This window comes from Protomyctophum parallelum, assembly GCF_964188405.1.
Source record: "Protomyctophum parallelum genome assembly, chromosome: 5".
Lineage (NCBI taxonomy): Eukaryota > Metazoa > Chordata > Actinopteri > Myctophiformes > Myctophidae > Protomyctophum > Protomyctophum parallelum.
The window spans coordinates 41,937,539-41,959,031 of NC_139702.1; the positions used below are offsets into that span (position 1 = coordinate 41,937,539).

General features: G+C 42.0%; 2 protein-coding genes across 6 annotated transcripts in view; one reads left to right on the forward strand and one right to left on the reverse strand.

The window, feature by feature from the left end:
* rbfox2 (RNA binding fox-1 homolog 2) overlaps positions 1–16,465 on the forward strand; it is a 35,744-nt gene extending 19,279 nt beyond the window's left edge. For 2 of the 5 annotated variants that reach the window (XM_083764263.1, XM_083764266.1), the window contains 11 exons: positions 1,001–1,201; positions 1,567–1,725; positions 2,345–2,398; positions 2,588–2,680; positions 7,020–7,119; positions 7,428–7,493; positions 8,841–9,048; positions 9,888–9,933; positions 12,810–12,904; positions 13,203–13,284; positions 13,392–16,465. In XM_083764263.1, the coding sequence (XP_083620389.1) occupies positions 1,001–1,201; positions 1,567–1,725; positions 2,345–2,398; positions 2,588–2,680; positions 7,020–7,119; positions 7,428–7,493; positions 8,841–9,048; positions 9,888–9,933; positions 12,810–12,904; positions 13,203–13,284; positions 13,392–13,436 (1,149 nt within the window). In that variant the 3' untranslated portion in view covers positions 13,437–16,465. Of the gene's footprint in view, positions 1–1,000; positions 1,202–1,566; positions 1,726–2,344; positions 2,399–2,587; positions 2,681–7,019; positions 7,120–7,427; positions 7,494–8,840; positions 9,049–9,887; positions 9,934–10,564; positions 10,602–12,809; positions 12,905–13,202; positions 13,286–13,391 lie in introns of those variants that run through there. The other 3 variants (XM_083764264.1, XM_083764265.1, XR_014569200.1) reach the window with 3 other exon arrangements.
* Positions 16,466–17,285: 820 nt separating this feature from the next.
* LOC310858745 (retinal cone rhodopsin-sensitive cGMP 3',5'-cyclic phosphodiesterase subunit gamma-like) lies at positions 17,286–21,189 on the reverse strand. The gene is made up of 3 exons (XM_083764993.1): positions 21,135–21,189; positions 18,981–19,097; positions 17,286–17,804 (listed from the first exon to the last, which is right to left on the reverse strand). The coding sequence occupies exons 2-3, from the start codon at positions 19,082–19,084 to the stop codon at positions 17,687–17,689; spliced, it is 222 nt and encodes a 73-aa protein (XP_083621119.1). The 5' UTR covers positions 19,085–19,097; positions 21,135–21,189; the 3' UTR covers positions 17,286–17,686.
* Positions 21,190–21,493: the final 304 nt, after the last annotated feature.

Genomic DNA, 21,493 nt, shown 5'->3' on the forward strand with positions numbered 1-21,493 from the left:
CAACAACCCATGCACTTTTAACACTCCCAAAGGGACGGAGATCCATTGTGCAATGCAGATCATCATTCACTCAACCTCTTTAAACGCACGCACCTATGTATGTACAGTGAATTGTTTTGTTTTTTGCAAAGTTCACAACAGTTGTATCATATTCATAATCCACCATTACTATTACAGTTCATCTATTACATATCGAGCAGCCATTCCATGTTATTTATGTTGTGCCAGCAGCACCAGTCTATCGATTGGAACCGAGGTAAGAAAAGAAAGTGGCCATGGATGAGTGACGGTGATAGTAGGATAACCGGTCTCCAGTTCAGTTCAGGCCAATGCCTCTTCTTTCAGTCATCACCTCTTTCTGTCTCTACACCCCCCCCCCCCTGTCTGTCTTCACACTCTCAGCCCTCCTAACCATTACCATTTAGGGTAGCAATGCCCCCTCTGCCAGCAGCCAAGGAATGTGCACACGTGCATGCGAGTGTATTCGTGTGATTGTGTGACTCTTGCCATTGTTCTTCTGGACGCACAATGTATTGTAGTTTCAGGAGAGTTTCCCGGTGGTCGTTGTATGTGTGTATATTTACTGCTTAATTGGGCAGGACTATGTCGCTCACAGTCGTCGTAGTTTTTTAGTTTTTTTTTTACAGTCGGATCATACGAGCAGCATTAGCGTGTGCGTGTGCGTGCGTGTGCGTGTGTGTGTGTGTACAATGCATGTAGGTTCCTGACCCTCAATAATAGATGTGGCTGTAGTGAATATTTAATGTGAGGCGACACACACACACAGTCTCACACTCTGAGAGGAATGGAAATTTAATATCCATGCCTGTAACACTCTAAGGCTGAAACTCTTGAGAAAGTGGTCTCTGGGTGGCCTAGTATAGTGATGCTCAGTAAATGAGACTGTGGAATATCGCCAGCCAGTCACTTACCGTTCATTATTTCTCTCCGTCTCTGTCTCTCTCTCTCTGTCTGTCGCTCTCTCTCTCTGCTCTTCCAGGGCTCTCAGGACAGCGCTGGCGGCCAGGAGGGTCTCGTCCCCCCGCAGTTCTCCACCTTCCCCCCTCCTCCCCCACCGCCGCCCCAGAACGGCCTGGCCCTGGAGTACGGGGGCAGCCTGTACACGGCGGGCGCCGTCCAGGGACCCCTGGAGGCCGGGGGGTCAGTTAACGCCAACGCCCCCATCAGCCTCAGTGCCCAAGTGAGTGCTGTGCGGCCTGTGTGTGTGTGTGTTAGGGGGGATCATGTAATGTACGTACCTCAAAATGTGTAATACAGTGGGTTCTCAAACATTGTCATGTCAAGGACCAAATTGATGTATTAGGCTTTTTTTGGGAACGTTTTTTTTTTATGTTTTGAAGTGATAATTAAAAACAAAATGTAGAAATCAAAAATATAAAGAGACCCATAAAAATGTGTCCGTGACCCACAGATAGTTCCCGACCCAGTGTTTAGGAACCAGTGGTTTTGCGCCGGGCCTTCCCTCTCTCAATCCCTGCCCCTCCTCCTCCTTCTCTCTCTACCTATTCTTCCTCCTCCTCATCACTTCCACCTCTGTCCCACCAGTCGGACGGGTCTTCTCAGATCGACAGCCAGGCCGTGGTCGTTTCGGTAGGAGGTGGCGGAGGGAGCATCGAGGACGACGACAAAGGGACTCCCAAGCGGCTCCACGTCTCCAACATCCCCTTCCGCTTCAGAGACCCCGACCTACGGCAGATGTTTGGGGTTTGTAATAACGCAGGCAGCCCCGGGGGTGTTCCCCCCTTCTTCTACTTCCACGTACACTTTCTAGTCTCCACGTGAGAAGGTGGCATTAGATCAGATCAGGTCATTGGAGATTATTTTCGACAAGCATAGTCTTAAGCCCCCTCTTTAAACCAACCTCCCTTTCATGGCCTCAGTGTTGTGCCTAGGGGATGCATAGTTGTCTTTACCACAGGGCCCACATCTGAAAGAAAGCATGCTTTTGGTTTGCCTGTTTAAATGGATACTAAAATGCTCACCCAAGCATTCCAGTTAACGTTTAAATGACCAGAAATCAGGTTTAACTCTTATTTTACATAGAATTTAATCAAATGTTTGAAGCTCAAGATCAAGAAGATCAAGCAATTTCAATGTGTCGAAGCCGTTGCACTGTTGGATTTGTACGTTCCAAAATGCACTGTAAAATTTCAGAAGAATACCTGTGTTGTTGTACTGCAGTGCAGAGGCAGCATAGACATGGTGGAATAAGCTGTATCAATGCCAGATTATACGTGATGTACAATACTGACACCCTGTGGAGAGAGATGGTATAAATGTACCAATGTGTTAAAAAAGTTCCCTTTCTTTCTCTTTCATTCAGCAATATGGGAAAATTCTCGACGTGGAGATAATTTTCAACGAGAGGGGATCTAAGGTAGGGCATCCTTGTAAATGTGTCACTTGATATAATTAACTGTGTATCGATTGATTTATGCAACTCCACAGCTAATGAATTATTAATTATCGTTCACTGCAGTGCAAAGGGCTTTGTTGCTATTTTCAGCCCCTTGCTCACCCCTCTTTCTTTTGTCCATGTCGTCTGTCTCTCCTCTTGTACTACCAGGGCTTTGGCTTTGTCACATTTGAAACGAGTATCGACGCAGAGAGGGCCAGAGAGAAGCTTCATGGCACCCTGGTGGAGGGACGTAAAGTTGAGGTAATTCACCACCCATCCCCCCCCTCTAAACGGTGGCCATTTTCCTCTGTTTCCCTCCATATCCAACAGTGAGAATGAGTTTGTTCCGGTTGATTCTGCCTGTGAGAAGGTTTCCCGGGGCGGCTGTGTGTTCAATTCTAACCCCCCCCCCCCCATCCACCCCTCCCCTCCCCCCGCCCTTGGCTTCACTATAGCATGGTGCAGTGGTACCTCACACAGAGATGTCTGGTTTGACGCCACTTCCTCTTGATGTTTATGTTGTTATGTCGTCGCTGTTGGGCTGTCCATTTGCACCTTGATCTCTAGCTTCGTGGGTCTGGTTTGCAAAGCATGCTGGGTGGTGTGTGGCTACGAAACAGGGCATGGCCGACATTATGAAAGAGCTTTGACACGGTTGCTGACGGTATATCCGCTTACATCACAGCATGTAGGATCTGTTTTATGTTTCTCTTGTTTACCTGCACTCTTTCCATTACCACCACCACCACCACCACCTCTTCCATGATCAAGATGAATTTTGGTTTATGGTTGTATTCACTATTGGTAAGACAACACTAGCCTATTTTATTTTCTTCTGACAAGTCATGCTTGCTGGTGTTTTTATAAGAGGATATTTTTGCATGGATGTTTCATGAGATCTAGGTCGGATGGTGTCTTGGAATTCACAGTTTGCCTTAATATTTAGGGTTTGCCATTGGGGTAGAATGTCAGTGTTTGATATGTTCAGAGACTGCATGACATGGTATTTCCAGGCAGATTTGGTAATGAGTCTGCCCTGAGAAGTGTGGTGTCATCTTTGATGCTTCGTAGACTGGGTCGTTTAATTTCAGATGTGCTGTATGGTTGATTAATTGCTCTCGCGTCACCTGCATCCATCGCTCTCGAAAAAGAAACATCAAACTCTCAAGCCTAATTTATTACCCTGTCGCGCAACTGTGTCGGTCATCCCAAAATGAATGATATTCAAGCTAACAACACGACACGGTCAAAAATACGTGTCACGTTCTTCACTTGAAAATCACTAATTTTCAGGGAGCAACACCGTCATGCGACTGGGTATTTTTAGGCTTCAAGGAGGTGCATTTTTGTTGTGATGTTTTATTTGTCAGCATGTCCTCAGATTTCAGTTCCAACTGGCCTTGAAGATAAAAAAACAACACACATTTGCTTTGAATTCTGCTCTTTTATTTCATTGCTACTCAGCTCCTCTGCATGCTCTGAAAAGTGTTGCACTCTTCTCTTGTGTGTCTGTGGGAATGTACACGTCACGCGTGGCTCTGTGTCCGAGAAATACAGGAGGGAGGAAAGGGAGGGAGAGACGGAACGAGTGAATATAATGTCGACGGCGTCGTCTACCTCTCCCTCTCCCTTTCCTTGCTTTTTGGTTCCTCTCCATTTCCGTCCACTCATTCTATCCATGCCAGTCTGTCTGTCTGTCTCTCCCTGTTTGTGTGTCCGTCTCCGTCCCCCCATATATACGCATTTGTGAACCTCCTTGACTGTCAATCCCCCTCTCTCTATCGTGCTCTCTCTCTCTCTCTCTCCGTGTCTCTCTCTCTCTCTCTGTCCATTCCGCTGTCTTCTGTTCACTGAAGTAGGACATTTATTGGCCACAGTGTTTGATACTTTAGTAGTGTGTTCATTTGGTAAATTATTAGAATATGAATGTTAGGTAGTGCCCCCCCCCCCCCCCCCCCCCAACGTTACACTCCCCTAAGTGTCTGACATTCACCGATTCCTTTATTTGTTTTCCTTTATCGACTCTCCCCTCTTCATGTGTATGTAGTGAGTTTAAAGCCGTAGCGAGTGGTTAGATCGTTTGATATGAGTAGGTGTCTGTTGACACTGTCTGTGACATCACTTCCTCTCTACCTCAGGGTGGGGGTTGCTTTTCATTACCTCGTTTTTGTTTTTTGTTATCTTTTTTTCCTTCGGTTCACCTTTTTCTTTTCTTACATATATTTTCTCTATTTCCCTGATGATTTTTGTATGTTGTTGTTGTTGTTGTCAGTCTCCACGGTAACTGCTCGCGTGTCCTCACGCCGTTTCCCCAGCAACGGTAAGTTGTGTACACATGGCATCATCTTTGAATGACTTCCCCTCCCCGCCCTCCCCCCCACCCCACCCCACCCCATTCGCCCAAGTATAATAAAATACAATTCACCCAACACACAAATGGACTGCAGAGGGGGCTTGATTGATTGGAAAGGATCTTGATTGGCTAATCCTGAGATTGATTGGGGGAGGTGGTGAATGTAACGGTGATTACGAGATTAGCCATTGACCGCATGGCATTGTCAAGGCCACTTACATAACTGAATGTACGGCATCTATCTGCAAGTGCTACAACTGTGACTACCACTTATATGCATTCATTCCAATCACTCTAACTGCATTATTATTAAGCATATAATTCCAGAGCTGTATCCTGCATGGTTTATTCTCTTTCTCGTCATTTGTATGACGTCATATAGTCTTATGTCATCTCTCTGTTTTAATTAGTCAGTAGTTGCATTTGTGCACTTTTAGTGGGACAGCATGCTTAAGCATGAATGCTTTGTTAGCTTTAATGAAGAGAGGACATTGATTTTTTTCGTCTTTTGTAATGGTGTGCTGTTGTGCCGATTGGCAGACTGGACAGTCGTAGAACAATGGCTGTCTAAACGTTACCATTTGGAGAATCCGTGGCCCAGTGGACATGTCATAGAGTAGTGCTGAACATTCCTCATAGGACATACACATAGAATCACATCTCAAAGCTGATGTTCTATTCAAATGTAAAGTGAAATGAGCATCTGAGAGTAGCAAACTATTGGTATTCATAAAACGATATCCGTAGCAGCACCTAAAACATCTTTTTGATATATTTATATTATTTTAAGTGCTTTTCTTTTGGATGAGTTTGGTTTCGGATGCTGTGTTTGTGTGCTTCTAGTTCTCTTTCTAGTGTGACACTGATGTAGAATGATGGCAGTGTTTCACAACCATGGTTTTCATTTGATTTTGAGGAATGATATTTGCATCCTCCATCCTCTCTCTCTCTCACTCTCTCTCTTTATCTTGTCTCTTCTCTCTCTCTCCGTCTCTCTCTTCATCATTCTGGCTCATTCATCCATCGCACCATTCTCGCTCATGTATGAATAGATCCAAATTAGGCAAATGGTCCGATGTATTTTTGTGTGTTTTGTATCGCATCTTGGATGTTCATTTTCGTTTCATTAGAGGAATTGCACATTTTGGATGGATTGTTCACGTTCTCTCTCTCACTCACTCTCTATCTCTCTTTCTCTATCTCTTGCTCTTTCTCTCTCTCCTCCTGCCACCATGTATGTGTTCCCCCGTCTTTCAATGTGGACTGGCTCATCTTCTTCCTGCATCCCCTTCTCTTTCTGTCTGTGTGTCTGTCTTCGTCTCCCTCCCCCTTTTTCTGTATGACGTGTATTTAATTGGGAGGGCTGCAAACTTCTTTTGATTGGTCTCTTTGCTGCATCCGATGCTTGCTGATTGGCTAGTATTGCTCACCTCTGGTCATGCGATGCGCTCTTGATTGGCCGTGTGTAATTTTGTCTTATGAACTCTTATCAATTGATGTTGCATTGATGTTCAATGATGAATCTGCTGCTTATACTTCACCCTCTCTCTTCCCTCTTTTTTGAAGGTAGCAATGGAATGGTCTTGGATTTATTTTTGAATGCCTTTGATCTGAAATGTTTTTGTTGTTGTTCGTTTGTTGTAGTTTTTTGTTCCGTGCGTCAATTGTTATGTTATATGTGTGCAAAACTGCCTGATTTACTCACAGGATCCTTGTTTTCAATGTATTTTTTTCCCTCTAAAGAAGTGCATGTGTCTTCAGTACCATTTTTATTCTCATCAACATATTTAACCACTTAAACCCTGTATATTTTGTCGCCACGGGGTCCCCTGAGGGTCTATTCTTTGGCCCCCTCCGTTCTTTTCCTTCCACACCACCAGATCTCTTCGCTGAAACGAGCCGATCTACAAAATCACAGCGTGTCGCGACAGGCTGTGAGCTTGTAGATCGTCCATTTCCTCTCCGAATGTTCACCTATTATGACATGCCCAGAATAGCGACGCTAGGGTTCACGTGGATAACCTCTAAATAATGAAGACAAACGACACATCTCAGTATGTACCACAGCATTGATTTAAAGAGGAAAACCTTTTAATAAGCACACTGTGTCCGTTTTAAGTTTCACACAGTCAGCATAAGACACATGCCTTTAGTTATTTATTGATTATATCCCTGCCTGCATCGCCGTTCGCTTCGATGGGAATTGAGTTTGCACCTTTTGACCCTTTGTTTCGTTCTGGTGCCCAGGTCAACAACGCGACGGCCAGAGTGATGACCAACAAGAAGATGACCACCCCGTTCTCCAACGGAGAGGGGCTCGCCACTCTACCATACGGGAACGCTCTATGTATGGAATACAATTCTTAAAACCATTGATTGTTCATACACCGGTCAAATCCTATGTTCCATTTGTACACTCGGGTTACAAAGTGATGCATTAACAGGATTTTGCTTTACTGTGAAGCTTTGTTCATAGAGGCTGAGAACGAAGCACACACCCACAAAAACACAAGTTGTCCCTATCATTGATTGGCAAATATTTAAACAATAAAATAAATGCTAGAGATGAACAAACCAGGAATGAACCATGATATTGCTGTGATTGTTTTATCTTCGTAATTAATGTTGGGAGTTGAATTGTCTTTTTGCACATAGCTGGATGGAAGCTGAGCCCCATGAGCTCCATGGTTGGAGCCATGTACAGTCCTGAGCTCTACACAGGTAAGAAAAATACTCATATTTAGTTTTATATTGTGCAATGTGAATGTGCATACATTTTAATATCTGTCTATCGGGTGGAAAACACCCAATGTCCAAAACATTGCAAATAGCACATCTACAAGCTCCAAACACCTCAAGCTGTGCTTCCAACTGCATTTCTGCATTTCGACATTTCAGATCTGCTATTGTTTTTAAAACACAAAAAGTTACACATCGGTTGCTGCCAGCATCTTTCACACTAAGCGAGTGCCAGCAGATATGGGAGATTTAACTCTGAAAAGCCCTGTTTTCCGTTCCCCACCAAAACCGGGAGGCATAATGTTCCATTCTTACCTCACGGTGGTCACACTGAAGTCTCTCTAGAAGCATTAATATTCCAAACGAGAGGCATGCTGAAGTCAGAAATGAAGACAGAAATATTGCCGGTCTGGTCAAAACCACAGAGAGTTCCCTAGATTAGGAAATACGAGCCATTCTTTCGGAGCCGTAAACAAGGAAGTGAACGGCAGCAAGGAGTACTGTTGCAGGCCAACCAAAGAAATTCTAGTTTTTTATCAATAAAAAAAGACCTAAAGATGCCTATACATGTCCAAGGCTCCCGCGGTTTTGATATAAAGGACGTGTATCGTCACTGCCCTATGTTCTCTGTTTCTGGTGTAGTCCCAGGGTTTCCTCTAACGTCACTGCCCTATGTTCTCTGTTTCTGGTGTAGTCCCAGGGTTTCCTCTAACGTCACTGCCCTATGTTCTCTGTCTCTGGTGTAGTCCCAGGGTTTCCTCTAACGTCACTGCCCTATGTTCTCTGTCTCTGGTGTAGTCCCAGGGTTTCCTGGGACAGGGGTGGGCAACTTTGACGATGCCGAGGGCCAATATATTTCCACACTCACTCCAGAGGGGCCACAGTGCATGTTAATGTCGTAGGAAAAATAGCCAATCTACAAGCTCAAAACGCAGCGCGACACGGTTTGAGCTTGTAGATCGGCAATTTTTGCTATATTTGAATTGAAAACCTGAATAATGTTTTGCTATTTTTGAATTGGAATCCTGAAAAGTAACCTTTTTATTGAATTTCAAATGCATTTAGTTATAGTTATGTTAACTTTATGAACTGTTAACATAACTACATTGGACACAAAAAGACAATAACATTTTAATACTAGTCATGAAGTAATTAAAGCAGGTTTGGAATTGTAACAGCTGAAATCAATACTATATCAGTATTCTGATATTAACATGCGGGCCGCATTAAGTGAAGGTGGGGGCCGCATGTGGCCCCCGGGCCGCCAGTTTCCCTCCCCTGCTCTAACGTCTCTGTCCTATGTTCTCTCTCTCTCCGTCTCTGGTGTAGTTCCAGGGTTTCCTCTAACGTCACTGCCCTCTGGGCTCTCTCTCTCTGGTGTAGTCCCAGGGTTTCCGTACCCGGCAGCAGCAGCAGCAGCCGCTGCCGCCAACAACGTTGCGAGCTTTCGGGGAGCTCACCTCCGTGGTCGTGGACGGCCAGTGTACAGCGCTGTCAGAGCAGCTGTACCCCAAGCCGCCATCCCCGGCTACCCTGGGTAAGTACGCGCGAGCGCGCACACACACACACACACACACACACACACACACACACACACACACACACACACACACTCAGTCAGACACACACAGTCAGACACACACACGGAAAGTAGTGACAAATACATAGAACACACATAGCACATATAAGCAAACTCAGACGCATATCTTATGCATTCAAACGTCCTCCTTAAATGCATGTCTTCACCTACTTCAAACTAGGATTGTAGAATTGTGCATGGTGTGTGTTTTTAATATTTAAAAAGGTGATTTGAATTAATGCCATTGATTGTATGCTGAATTGAAATACCATTTCCAAAAAGGGGAAAACCATTCAACATTAATTGTGTCGAGATAAGATAATTTATAATAAACATGTGTGTTCCAATTAAATCCATGTTACTGAATAAACAACTATATTGTTTTTGGTTTAGATATTAAATCGCTATAATGCTATATATTCCTATAGTAATATAATATTACTATAGGAATATAGAGCTATTTAACACTTATTTTAACCAAAAAATATATCTTTGATTCATTTGATTTCATTGATTTTTTGACTTAAGTAAGACCCCAAGTGTTTTCCTGAACAAAGAAGTGGTATTTAGCCTTGCATGTTGCACGGTGTGTAATAATCTCACCTTGCCTTTCTCTTCTTTCTTCACAACCTTTTTGGCACCCCCCTCCTCACTCTGTTCTTCCCTCAATGGCCACATGGTGGCGCATCCCTCCATTTCCTACCCCTTCCTTTACTACATTCCACCTTCCACCACCACCACCACCCTCTTTTTGTTCCTTCCTTCCTTCCTCCTCCTCTTCCTCTTCTCCCACTCAGTATGATGGCCTATCAGGAGGGCTTTTATGGTGCAGCTGAACTCTATGTAAGTATACTTTCTCTCTCTCTCTCTCGCTCTTCTCTGTCTCCCACACTCACTCATTCCCTCCGTCTCCCTTTTGGTCTGCAAGTATTCAAGTATATGAGACGGCATGGATCAACAAACCCATAGAGTTGGAGCAGAACTACAAAAGGATATGCATTCATGATGAATCAATGTTAATCATTAGAGCTTTTCTAAATGATTAAAGCCCACTGTTAAGCTCTAAAACACAGTAACATCCTCTGTTAATCCATTTTTGTGTGCAAAATGAAACCAAATGGACCTGCGAGGGTCCTTTTGGTTCCATGTTACACACTCAAGAGTTCAATTAACTAAGGTTTTTACTACTGTGTGCACATGCACTATCTTGGGAAAAGGCTACACACTATCCCACACATAGACGACCTGACCTATTTTGAAATTAGCAATACTCCACATCATGTCTAGTGCACAAAACTTTCACCAGAGTGTCTTTGCATTGACTGCTCTATGGTTTTGTCTCCAAGCATTTGTGGGTGTGCACCACCGTGATTATGAGTGTGTGTGTGTGTGTGTGTGTGTGTGTGGAGGGGGGGGGGGTTCACTGAAGAGTGTGAGACCGGGTTGACAATAGCTGTTTCTGTTCTCTCTGTAGACTAGTGTTTCAGGACATTAGTGGCAGATTGCCCCAGGTAGGGTTGAGTCACTGTGTGTGAGAGCCAGTGTGCTGCATCTTCCTCCTCGTCTCCGATGACTTGACTGTGTGCCACTACTAGACATTGTTGACCATCTTGAGATTGAAATGCCTTTTTTCCCCTCTGTCTTTTTATATCTACTAACTCACTGGTATCTGATATTTGCGGAGTTGCAGAAGGGGGAGTGGGTTGGGTTAAGTTTAAATTTGGCTGAAAGAAGAATACACGGCATGGAAATAAAATGTGATAAAATAGCAATTTAGATAGATAGATGGATAGTAAATATTATTTACTGTAAAAGCGTTTACTGTTTATGAGATGGTCTAGCTCTCGATTTAGAAAACATTTTAGGTTTAATCCATGTCCGTGCACCCAGTATAGTATGTATTACTTTACAGTTTACATTGAGTCGTATCCAAGTCACCAACTTTAAATTTAGAATCCCTATTTTGAGCATGTCATTATAGCCGAAGCTATGAATCAAATAAATGTTTTAAAAAATAAAGAAAATGGTGAAAATACCACAAGCTCCACAATGCATCACAGTGCAACGTGCTGTGAGCTTGCAGATCAGCTATTTTATTTTTAACATGGAAAGTATAAAGTACGACTTAGGACATAGTTTGGTGTAGTATATTAAAAGGCGTCTAGATTTTGCACGCTCTTCCTCACACAGTATGCTCAGATTTCAATGTCATGGATAGAGAAGACATTGCAAATGTGCCTTCTAAATCCATGACACTGAACAATGATGGAAGTCTCCAAAACTGGGCCAATTTTGGGAAACGTGTTGGAAAAAGCAGGCCATGTTAACATAGCATTTCTCACACCAGGACGTGGCAGTCACCCCACTTAGTTTATTTTTGTTGAGGCCATTTCTGACGTCAAGCATTGCATACTGTATACTGTGACTCAAAATGCTCCTGGCAAATTGATGCCACTGCCAGTATGACATAAGTTCTTTCACACTTGATATGTTCACTGAAGATTGAGCAGTAAGACTTAGATCAAATATAATAAAAATGGTAATTTAAGACTGTACAAGGTCATGATTCAGACACTCGACAGTAGTTGATTCAGACCCCTTCTCGGAATCTCCCTACCTGGTTCACCTGTGGCATGCTAACTGGATCAATGTCGGCATGCTCACATACTGCACTTACAAGCCTTCCTCCTCCCCTTCCTCCATTCTTCCACCTTCTTTTCCTCCTGTAAATCCCCCCCATTTTAGGTTTCTCTTCTTACATCCTTGTGTTGTTATATTTTATAGCAACTTTCTTTATAGCTCCTCTTTCAGTCCTTTCTCTGCCCTTCCCCCCCCCTCCTCCTCCCATAGCAGCACGTGTTTGGTCCTATATTGTGTGTGTGTGTGTGTGTGTGTGTGTGTGTGTGTGTGTGTGTGTGTGTGTGTGTGTGTGTGTGTGTGTGTGTGTGTGTGTGTGTGTGTGTGTGTCTGTGTCTGTGTCTGTCTAGGGATGTTTGGCGTAATACTCTATACATTCTGTGTTTGGGAACGCATGCTGTTCAGTGATTAGTTGCTGGGTGTATGTCTGTGTGTGTGAAAGTGTGTTTTCCTTTATTCAGATTGGCTGACTGTCTTCTTCCTCACATCTGTAGTTTTTGTGTTTGTCGGTTCATCAGCTGCTAAAATAATGACACAATCACCTTGCCATATGCCTTCCCCTCTTCTCCGGTGTGTTTAGGTTGTCAGAAGGGTGGGGGGTGGTCAGGGTCACTGCTAAGGTTATGAACACTCTTCCTTCATGTAAATGTAAAAATAAAAATAAAAGAGTATACAAAAATCTGTAATACTTGTAGCACACTTTACACATGCACATACAGTAAAATCTTTGTACACATTTTACTGTGTTATATGCAACCACAAATAAATGATTCCAGATGAATCATGGAGGGAGAGATCGACACAGAGCCTGAGCTATACAGCCTTGTGAATGCCATAATGCACCAGATTAGCCAAATGTTGCAGAGTCTGCTTCTTAATCTCTAGCTCTCTTCTCAGCAGTTTCTTCTCTCTCTCTCTCTCTCTCTCTCACTATAACAACCCTCTTAGATTAACCACTATTCTGTGTTTTATAGTGACACGATAGACTTCACTAATAAGAATTGTACTATATTTTATTTTCTGCCACGTCCCCCGGTCTACCGCCATCGTTCACCCTCCTCTCTCGTTCTCCCGTGCTTCAGGGTGGCTATGCAGCTTATCGTTACGCCCAGCCGACTGCTGTAGCGACTCCTCAAGCGGCAGCGGCGGCCGCTGCTGCGCAAGCTTACAGTGACAGGTGAGTGAGAGCTGTGCACAGTGATAGGATAGGATTTTGTTCACATTCTGTATTGATTGTTGGTACCATAGGAGAGATAACAGGCAAAGTTGATCAAAGTAACAATTATTTTAAGTAATGCAGATGTTTAACAATAACTTAACTCTTGAGAGCGTAAAATGATTCATTTGATATTGGATGACATAATAATCTAGCTTGAAATGCCAATAATATCAACTATGAACTATCATATTACGGTTAAGATCTCGTTGAACTTCTGGAGGCTTGATGTTTTCCATTGTGCCTGTTTTTCCCCTAGCTATGGACGGGTGTATACGACAGACCCCTACCACGCCGCACTAAACCCAGCTACAGCTGCTGCCTACGGCGTCGGAGCCATGGTACGTCTACAGTCCAACCTACATAACGGCCGTAAATGTGATGAGCATGCAATTATTACTCGTATACAGTATGTATTTAATGCTTGTCTTTTTCCCTTCCTTTCTAGGCCACACTGTACAGGGGGGGCTACAGTAGATTCGCCCCCTACTAAAGACATTACCATCCCAGGAGTTCCTCTCACTTCCATTTGAAATACTCTGAAAGAGCCCCCTCTGTTGTCCTGGAGGTGGACTACGCCCTTTTTATGGGTTATATGGAGTCTACTGCGATCAAGATATTTCAGATCCCACCCTACTTGCAGTCCTACCCTTTTCTTACATACACTACTACAAAAATAAAGGAATGCTGTTTTAAAGACTGTTGGGCTCAACATATATATATTAAAAAAAACGGAAAATAATAATAAAATGACTTAAATCTATTGCACGGCTGTATTATAGTCCCCCCCCCCCCCCCCCTCGTTATTCCCTCAACACTCGGCAGCACAAGACACCGGATGGAGCCCAGAAGTTCTTCCAGTAGCTGTAACTGGTGCATGGACCACAGACACTAAAAACAGCCGTCACCTCACCGCGTAAAAGAGTGAGCCAAGTTATGTGTGGACCTCACAAACATGACATTAAAAAAAAGAGAGAGAGAAGGAAAGAGAGTGAGAAACGACATCGAAGGCAGCGTTTGAAGGCAGGCGCTGTGTTTGAATGAAATCAGAATGGCAAGTCACGGACGTTTTAAATGCTCAAATGTCCACCAGTGGATTTTTACAATTCCCCTTTGGGCGGTTGAGTTTGATGACAGGAGTTCCGTTCTTGTAATGCTCTGACATAAGGAGACTAAGGTTAGAAAAGGTGGCGTGATGATTTATAACTGCATATAAATCACTGAAGAAGACTGAAGGAGGAAAGGCTAGTAGAGCTGTTCCTTACCTCAAGTTTTCTTTGTTGGAATGGTGAAACTTAAAAAAAATTAATTGTTACAATATGCAAAGATAATTAGCTTAAAGTCGAGAAGTTACCAAATTGTTATGCCACAGTTATTGTTATTATTACTATGATTATTGACTCAAGTACTCAGCATTCACTTTGCTGTTGTGTTTATTTTTTTAGTACACCAACATTTCAATGATTTTTCCTGGGGAGTCGTAGGTCTTGGAGATATCGTGCTACAATAGGCCCTCTCCATCATGCATGGGCTATAATCACATGGCCTCCATGTGGATATGATTTATTAATACATCGCTATGACCATTATTACTATATTATTATTGTCTTCTCCATTCTAATTTCCATGCACAAGACTGTACCCCATGTGTAATCACCACAGAACACGTCACCCATTACAAACACTACAGACTATTGCTAGTGTTTCATTGCTTAGCTGATGTTAGGCTTAGACTCAGTCATACCAGCACCATTACCAGATCATTACCATGACCGTTTGGGTTTAAGTATTCTTTGCCGTTCCTTGAATTATTTAATTTAGAGATTTATTGTTTCGGATTAACCCACCTGCTCAATCTTTCCTAGAGCAAGTAAAACATTGAAGTGAGTCTTCCTGAAAAACAAAAATAGTTGATTATTATAGTTGACATGCTGTCAGCAAGTACTGAACAAGAGATTCCATCAATATGAGTCAGTAGAAAATATTTAAATGCAAAATATGATACTATTGTGCATATTTCTATATCCTTATACCCTTATACTATTTCCGAATGTGGTTGTTTTTGCCTTTTTGTTTTGTTTTTGGTTCCAAAGATTTGTAGAAAGCACATTTTTCTGCTTGTGTATAAGTATATTATCTTTGTTATTGTGGTTATTATCATGATCCCTGATGATCCTATTGCTGTTTTCCCCCGCTTAAGTTTCATGTTCTATTTTTCTAACTGTAAGAGTTGTTCCTTCTAATAAGGTTTCATTCATCAAGAATTACTTTTTATTTTTATTTTTGATTAATGTTCTTTGGCAGAGAGGACACCTTTAGCAGTTAAACTGAAAGAAAACATGAAATGCATGTGACACTACACTACATTTTTTTTCTCAGCCAAAAATGCAGTCAATCCAGACTTTTCCCCCCACTTGTTTTGGTTTAGTTTTTGGTCAATGGTATTGAGTATGGCTGGCATTGCGGTTGAATTATTCAACATAATGTATGCACAAATGGATGGAACATTGGTCCTTATCATTTTATTCATATTCCAAGTTTACAGTTGACAGAGCCCTTCAGCATGAATGAGCACAGGCCTGTGGCACTTCTCAAGGGCTGAAGCCAGTTACTTATTTTTATCTTTTTTTATTTTTATGACTCCTTACATTTCAATAGTGCATTATGTTGGCTCAGACAGTTTGGTTTGGTCACTCCAGGGTTTTTGGAAGGTAGCCTCATTTTGAAGCAGATTTACGACTTCTGAAAGTGTTATCACTCCTACGACGGTTGATATTTCAGCATGGTATGATTGAGTATCAAGAATTGATGATTTTCGTGTTTTCTCAATTTTCCTTTTTACTCTCATTGCTGCCTGCGTGTTTACCACTTAAAAGTAGTTTTCTTTGTTTTAAGTATGTGCTGCTGGGGTTTGTTAAACTAGTTACTTTGACTCTTTAATATTTGTGTATTACAGTTGAATGTGATCTGAAACATGGAGGGGAAAGGAGAAAAAAAAGTAACTCTAGCCAAAGATGCAATTTGTCTCTCCACATCCCCGTCCCCAACTTGAGAAGTGCTACACAAAATATACAAAGATGGACTCTTGAGCCATTGAAGGCATGGACAACCAGCATGAGTGATACTTGTAGTTTGAAAATTGTTTTGCATGATCTTGTGTCTTTCAGATTTGACTTATGAGCAGCACCCATGCGTTGCATTTTTCTTTACCACTGAATCCCATACACCAGAGAATGATAGGCAGCTAGCTATTTCATCATGCTAATGCTAGCTATAATTATGAAGAGCACAGTGCCGTTTAGTAAAAAGGGCCTGCTGACAGAAAATGGCCTCCCCAAAGACCGTGGGGTAGGCAGTTTCCTGTCACAGTTCTCGTCATTGTATTATATTAGCAATGTGGTTGTTCTTCATAGTCGCTATGGAACCCAATGACTAATCTTCCCCTTCTGTCATGTCTATATCCCTTGACTGCCATTATGTTATTTTGTTATTGAATGTCCATATAAAATCTTTTATATAAAATGTTTTGTTGTGACAATGCGTTGAGTTTGTTGTCATTTGGGTAATCTAGTTGAAATAGTGTGTTATGTTAACATTTCTTTGTAATTAGTCTGGCAGTCTATTTTTAATAAGAACCCAGTGATTTCAGTGTAATGTAACCCCAGTGTTTCCCCAAACTTGTTAGGTCGAGACGCTAGCCCCTCCCAGAGCCATAGGGCTGTATTTTGCGTGTCTTAAGTACCAGGTCTTATTACCTAACTTGAGTAAACTAAAGACCTGGAGGTGTGATCAATGCCATTTGGCTATTCTGAGTGGCCAAAGAGCATTGATCACGCCTCCAGGTCTTTAGTTTACTCAAGTTGGGTAATAAGACCTGGTACTTAAGACACGCAAAATACAGCCCATAGAGTAAGACAGAGTTACGACAACTCTGTTCACTTGGCCAGGCTCTTCTTCGACTTCTATTGAATGGGGACAACTGGAAGTATTGAATGGGGGACAACCGGAAGTTTACGTAATGCATTGGAGTCTATGGGCTCGCGCGAGTACATGAACCATATGACCAGACTGTTTTCTGCCCCCTCAATATCGTAACTCTGCCTTAACGTAACATAACATTGGTGACAAAAGTGAAGACGCAAATTGTGATTGGCCAGAATGAGATGATGTATGATGACCCCCTCACTCTCACCCACAAATGGGTCCCGACCCACTGTTTGGGAACCAGTGATGTAGCCTATATGGAAATGACGTAATCTATTTTATTTTTCGAACTAAAACATATCCAAATACGTTTATGTCTGCAATGTATATATAATCAGGAAAGAAGACCTCAGCGATGTTTCTTGGGAAAATATAGTTACATTTATTAATTTAATTTCAACATTTACATTCACCGGTCATAAAAATAATAATTTGAGGGGCGGTGTGGGTGTAAGGAAAAGGCAGGAGGGGGGAGGGTAGTCAATTGTGATATCGCGATAAAACAAACACTCATACGTAGTCAAAAATATAGACAGCAGCTTTTCATTTTCAGGATGGCTGTTGAATGCAAATGGAGGTCAAATTGTGTCCAAAACATCCACGTGTGCACCAAAACAGTGCCTTTATAATCATGGTGTCATGTCGTTCGTCCTGCAAAGTCATTTGTGTCCAGCCCTGGAGGGGACGGGGAGGAGGACAGTTTATGGAAGATGAATGCAGGGAAGTAGCAGTAGTAGTAGTAGAGAGGATGGAGGGATTCTAAACAATTCCATATTTCGCCAGGTCACTGAGCTCCATGTCACCGAAGGCTTCCCATGGGCAGACCACTGTGATGTCTGTGCCAAGACCCTCCATGCCGGGGATGTCATCCCCGAATCTGATTGGATAAAAGAGGCATCATGAGTATAGAAGCAAGCTACAGTACAATGAGACAGATCGAGGCCCCTTTTCCACCAAAATAACTTTGGTTCTAGAACTGGTTCCATTCTAGATTCTTGGAACCGTGGTGTTTTCACGTAAACCGGCGGCCATTTTTTGGTTCCAGTTCCGAACCAATTTTTAGGGTTCCGAACCAATTCGTGTTCAGTGGAAAACACTCTGGTTCAATAAAAAGAACCGGACTGGTTCAACCCCGATGGAAAAGGGGCCAGAGAGACACCGTATGAATTAGTTTTTGCTGAGGTCAAAATAAAGTGGTAGTCCAGTGGTGTAAAAATACTCAAATGTTTTACTTTAGTAAAAGTAGGGTTGTCCTGAACGGATGAGGGTGATCGGAAATCGGGGCCTATCACGTCATTTTCAAATGATCGAATCAGATCGGGAGCCAAAAACGTGATCGAGACATCCCTAGTATCAAGATATTGTTGCGACCGGAGATTGCACTTAACTATGAAACCTTGCATTTTTGACACCTAACCCACAATCCCTGTCACTCTGTCAGGTCACCTAACTCAAATCCCTGTCGCTCAACCCATGCAAGCCCCCAGGTGCCCAGGTCATCATGACATCATGTGACATTCCATATCTTGAACTGAAGATACACTCAAGATACGCTCCATATATGGCCAGTGCACGCAACCTCGCCCTTTAGGGCGTCTTACTGGTAATAATCAAAATCTACAAAGTAAATAGTAGCCTCGGAGACCCCAGGCGTTTTACCTAATTAGTAACTAGTTTTCACATAAATGTAGTGCAATAATTGGATCCGAGATGTAGTGGATGTAGTTGGAATAAAATATAAAAATGTTAATTAAGTACAGTAGTACTTGAGCAAATGTATTTATTTTCCACCACTGCAATATACATACAATATGCATGGATATGGATGGTGTGGAGATATGTTTGGTACTTTGGATACAGGAATAGAAAATGTTACTGTTACATCTAAGGGTGGAGGTTAGGTTCCCCATCCAAAGCAGTTGCAATATTAAACTAGTTTAACTTTAACTACTAAAATGATTGTAAATTGTAAATACTCAAGTAAAGTACAAATACCTCAAAGTTGTACTTAAGTAAATTAACTTTTTTCTTCACTGCTTAGGTTCCAGCTTACCCCTTCTGGCCAGGCTTGGGGGCCTTGCTCTTGAAGGTGCGGGTGGTCCTCTGCTTGAACTTTGGGGGTGCCTTCTTGTCGGCGGGATTTGCAACATCTGCCATTTCTTTTCAGTTGCTATAGGAAAGAAAGACAAAAAACAGACAATTTAGTTTTTCTTGTATGTATCTTGTATTTATGTTTGTTTATCCACCACCCCACCCTAAATTGTTTACTGGCTCAGTACCAGTACCATTAGTTGAAAATTAACGACTAAAGCTGTCATGCTGCGTGTAACTCCATAAGCACCTGTTATACAAACGGCTCCAATTTGGCTCCCTCTTTGTAAGATTAGCCTAATCTCTGTCTATTTTTGCACCTTGTTTTAGAGATTAGGGTACATCTTGGAACCATTTCATCTAATTCCTCAGTTTAGTCGAAGTGTCTTCACTAAATTTACATTTTCAATCTGCTTCTAATCTTATCCCGTTTTGACCTCCCTTGACTGCAACGTGTCTACCAGGAGAGCTCTGGTAAACTGTTGACTGAGGCTTTGACAGAAATGTACTTATAGATTTGACTCATATTGATCCAGAATATATGCCTATACACTGAGCAAACAAACATAAGGCTTTATTTATGCCGTGACTGTGAACTTGGCTCTATACTGTATTACATATTTGTATTGTATGAGGATCTTCAGTGACGTCAACCACTAAACATAATCCCTCAATAACTCTTATTGCATAATAACATATACTGTCCTATGGACAAGCCTAAGATCTCAGCACTTACTAAGTATCCATCATCTATCAAGTATAAACAGATTGGGTTATTGCAACCTATAGTTGTGAAGCCCATATCTGTAATGTGTTACAGATACCTTAAAAACATCTTGACATTCATAAGACTTTATAGCATTTCATGCAATATAGGCAGAATGATTACAAACAATTTACATGGCCTGATATTATTATAAGTATTTAAACATATCATCAAGACATATTGCATTATTAAGGTTTATAGAAAATCTCATACAAATTCATTATGCATGCATAATAATGCATAATCAAGGTATCTATATTGGATTATGGATTATAGTTAAGGGCTCAGCCTACATCGTTACTGTCCAATGATATATTGATATGGCTCTGATGTTTGCAAGTATTCCAATTCCTGAATTATATCCATGCTTTCTGAATGGCAGCCCCTGGTGGACATTCCCCATTCCTTGCATCCATAATGAGACACCTGTTTGCCATCACACCACTCAACGCATTAGCCAATCACAGTTTAGGTGTGCCACATATAAACACTCACTCACTCCACAGCCCTCACTCAGTTTCCAGACCTCATCCAAGCCACATGCAGAACATGCACTTCCCACTTAGTCTACAGCACCAGCCATGTGTACTTGACCAATGTAAGCTTTGTTATGTCTTGATCGTATTGTGCCTTGATTCATTATGTTTAGTACTTTATGTTTGATATACTTTGCATTGCAATTTATTGTCAATAATGTGGTCCTTATATTATTTGTAATGTATTCCTTTCTTTGCTTTGTAGAAGCCATTGCATATGGATTAACAGATAAATAAACTGTAACTTAAATGTACTCTGGTGTCACAGAACCCCTCTTTATTTATTTTAATTTTAATTTTAAATTTTTTATCCCACGATTTTGTAACCCAGTTTTCTTTTCACCCAGTGCCAAGTATCTAATGTAATCCTGGGTGCTACACTTCCTCTGCCAACCTGGGGGAGCAGCGGACTGACCTCATGCCTCCTTCTATGCATGAGGAGTCCAAGCTGCTTCTTTTCACCCATTATTTCATGTTATGGTAATGAGGCCAGAACCAGTTGCTTTTGAATATATAAAGCCATCTTTTGCACATAATGCTTTGCAGCAATGTCCTTTTTGCTGAAACTCAATATTCAACATCCTTTGACAAAGCAAGTAATAATAATACATTTATTTTATAAGGTGCCTTTCAGGGCACTCAAGGTCGCCGTACAACAGATTAAAAACAGTCAATACAGAGCACAGTTAATTAAGGCAAGCAAACTAAAGTACAGCTTGCAGCAGAGACAGCAGAGGTCAGCAAGTCATTATTTAGCTAATTAATCAGCTAAATAAGCTACAGCCTGGGTAGTAGTTGTATAGTTTCAACTTACCTGCACTTGCAGTAGCAATAGATTCTTGTGGTTGGTCTCACTGCAGACTCACTTGTGTGTCTTTCCTCTCTGACCAACTATGTCCCCTTTTATACTCTCGCTAATCCCGAGGGAATCCCTCTGACACGCTCCCTCTGGCCTCCAGATTAAGTCGGGGATCAAAAGGTGAAGACTGTCAACGTGTACTTCAGGTAAAGCAGCCTAATTTTAAGGATAAAAACAGAAGAGACATTCTGTTCATGGCTACCTTACATAACACAATCTTTCACTATGAAACAAACACGAGCGCTTGCCTTGGACAGATCAATATTCTTCTTTTGCCCTGAACTGTATTAAATAAATGTATATTATCACATCTT

Excerpts from the sequence above, each read along its gene's own strand:
- LOC310858745 (XM_083764993.1), bottom strand. The coding sequence starts at position 19,084 with ATGGCAGATGTTGCAAATCCCGCCGACAAGAAGGCACCCCCAAAGTTC. Across the intron at positions 17,805-18,980 it reads CCCAAGCCTGGCCAGAAGGG|ATTCGGGGATGACATCCCCG; the intron begins GTAAGCTGGAAC and ends TTATCCAATCAG.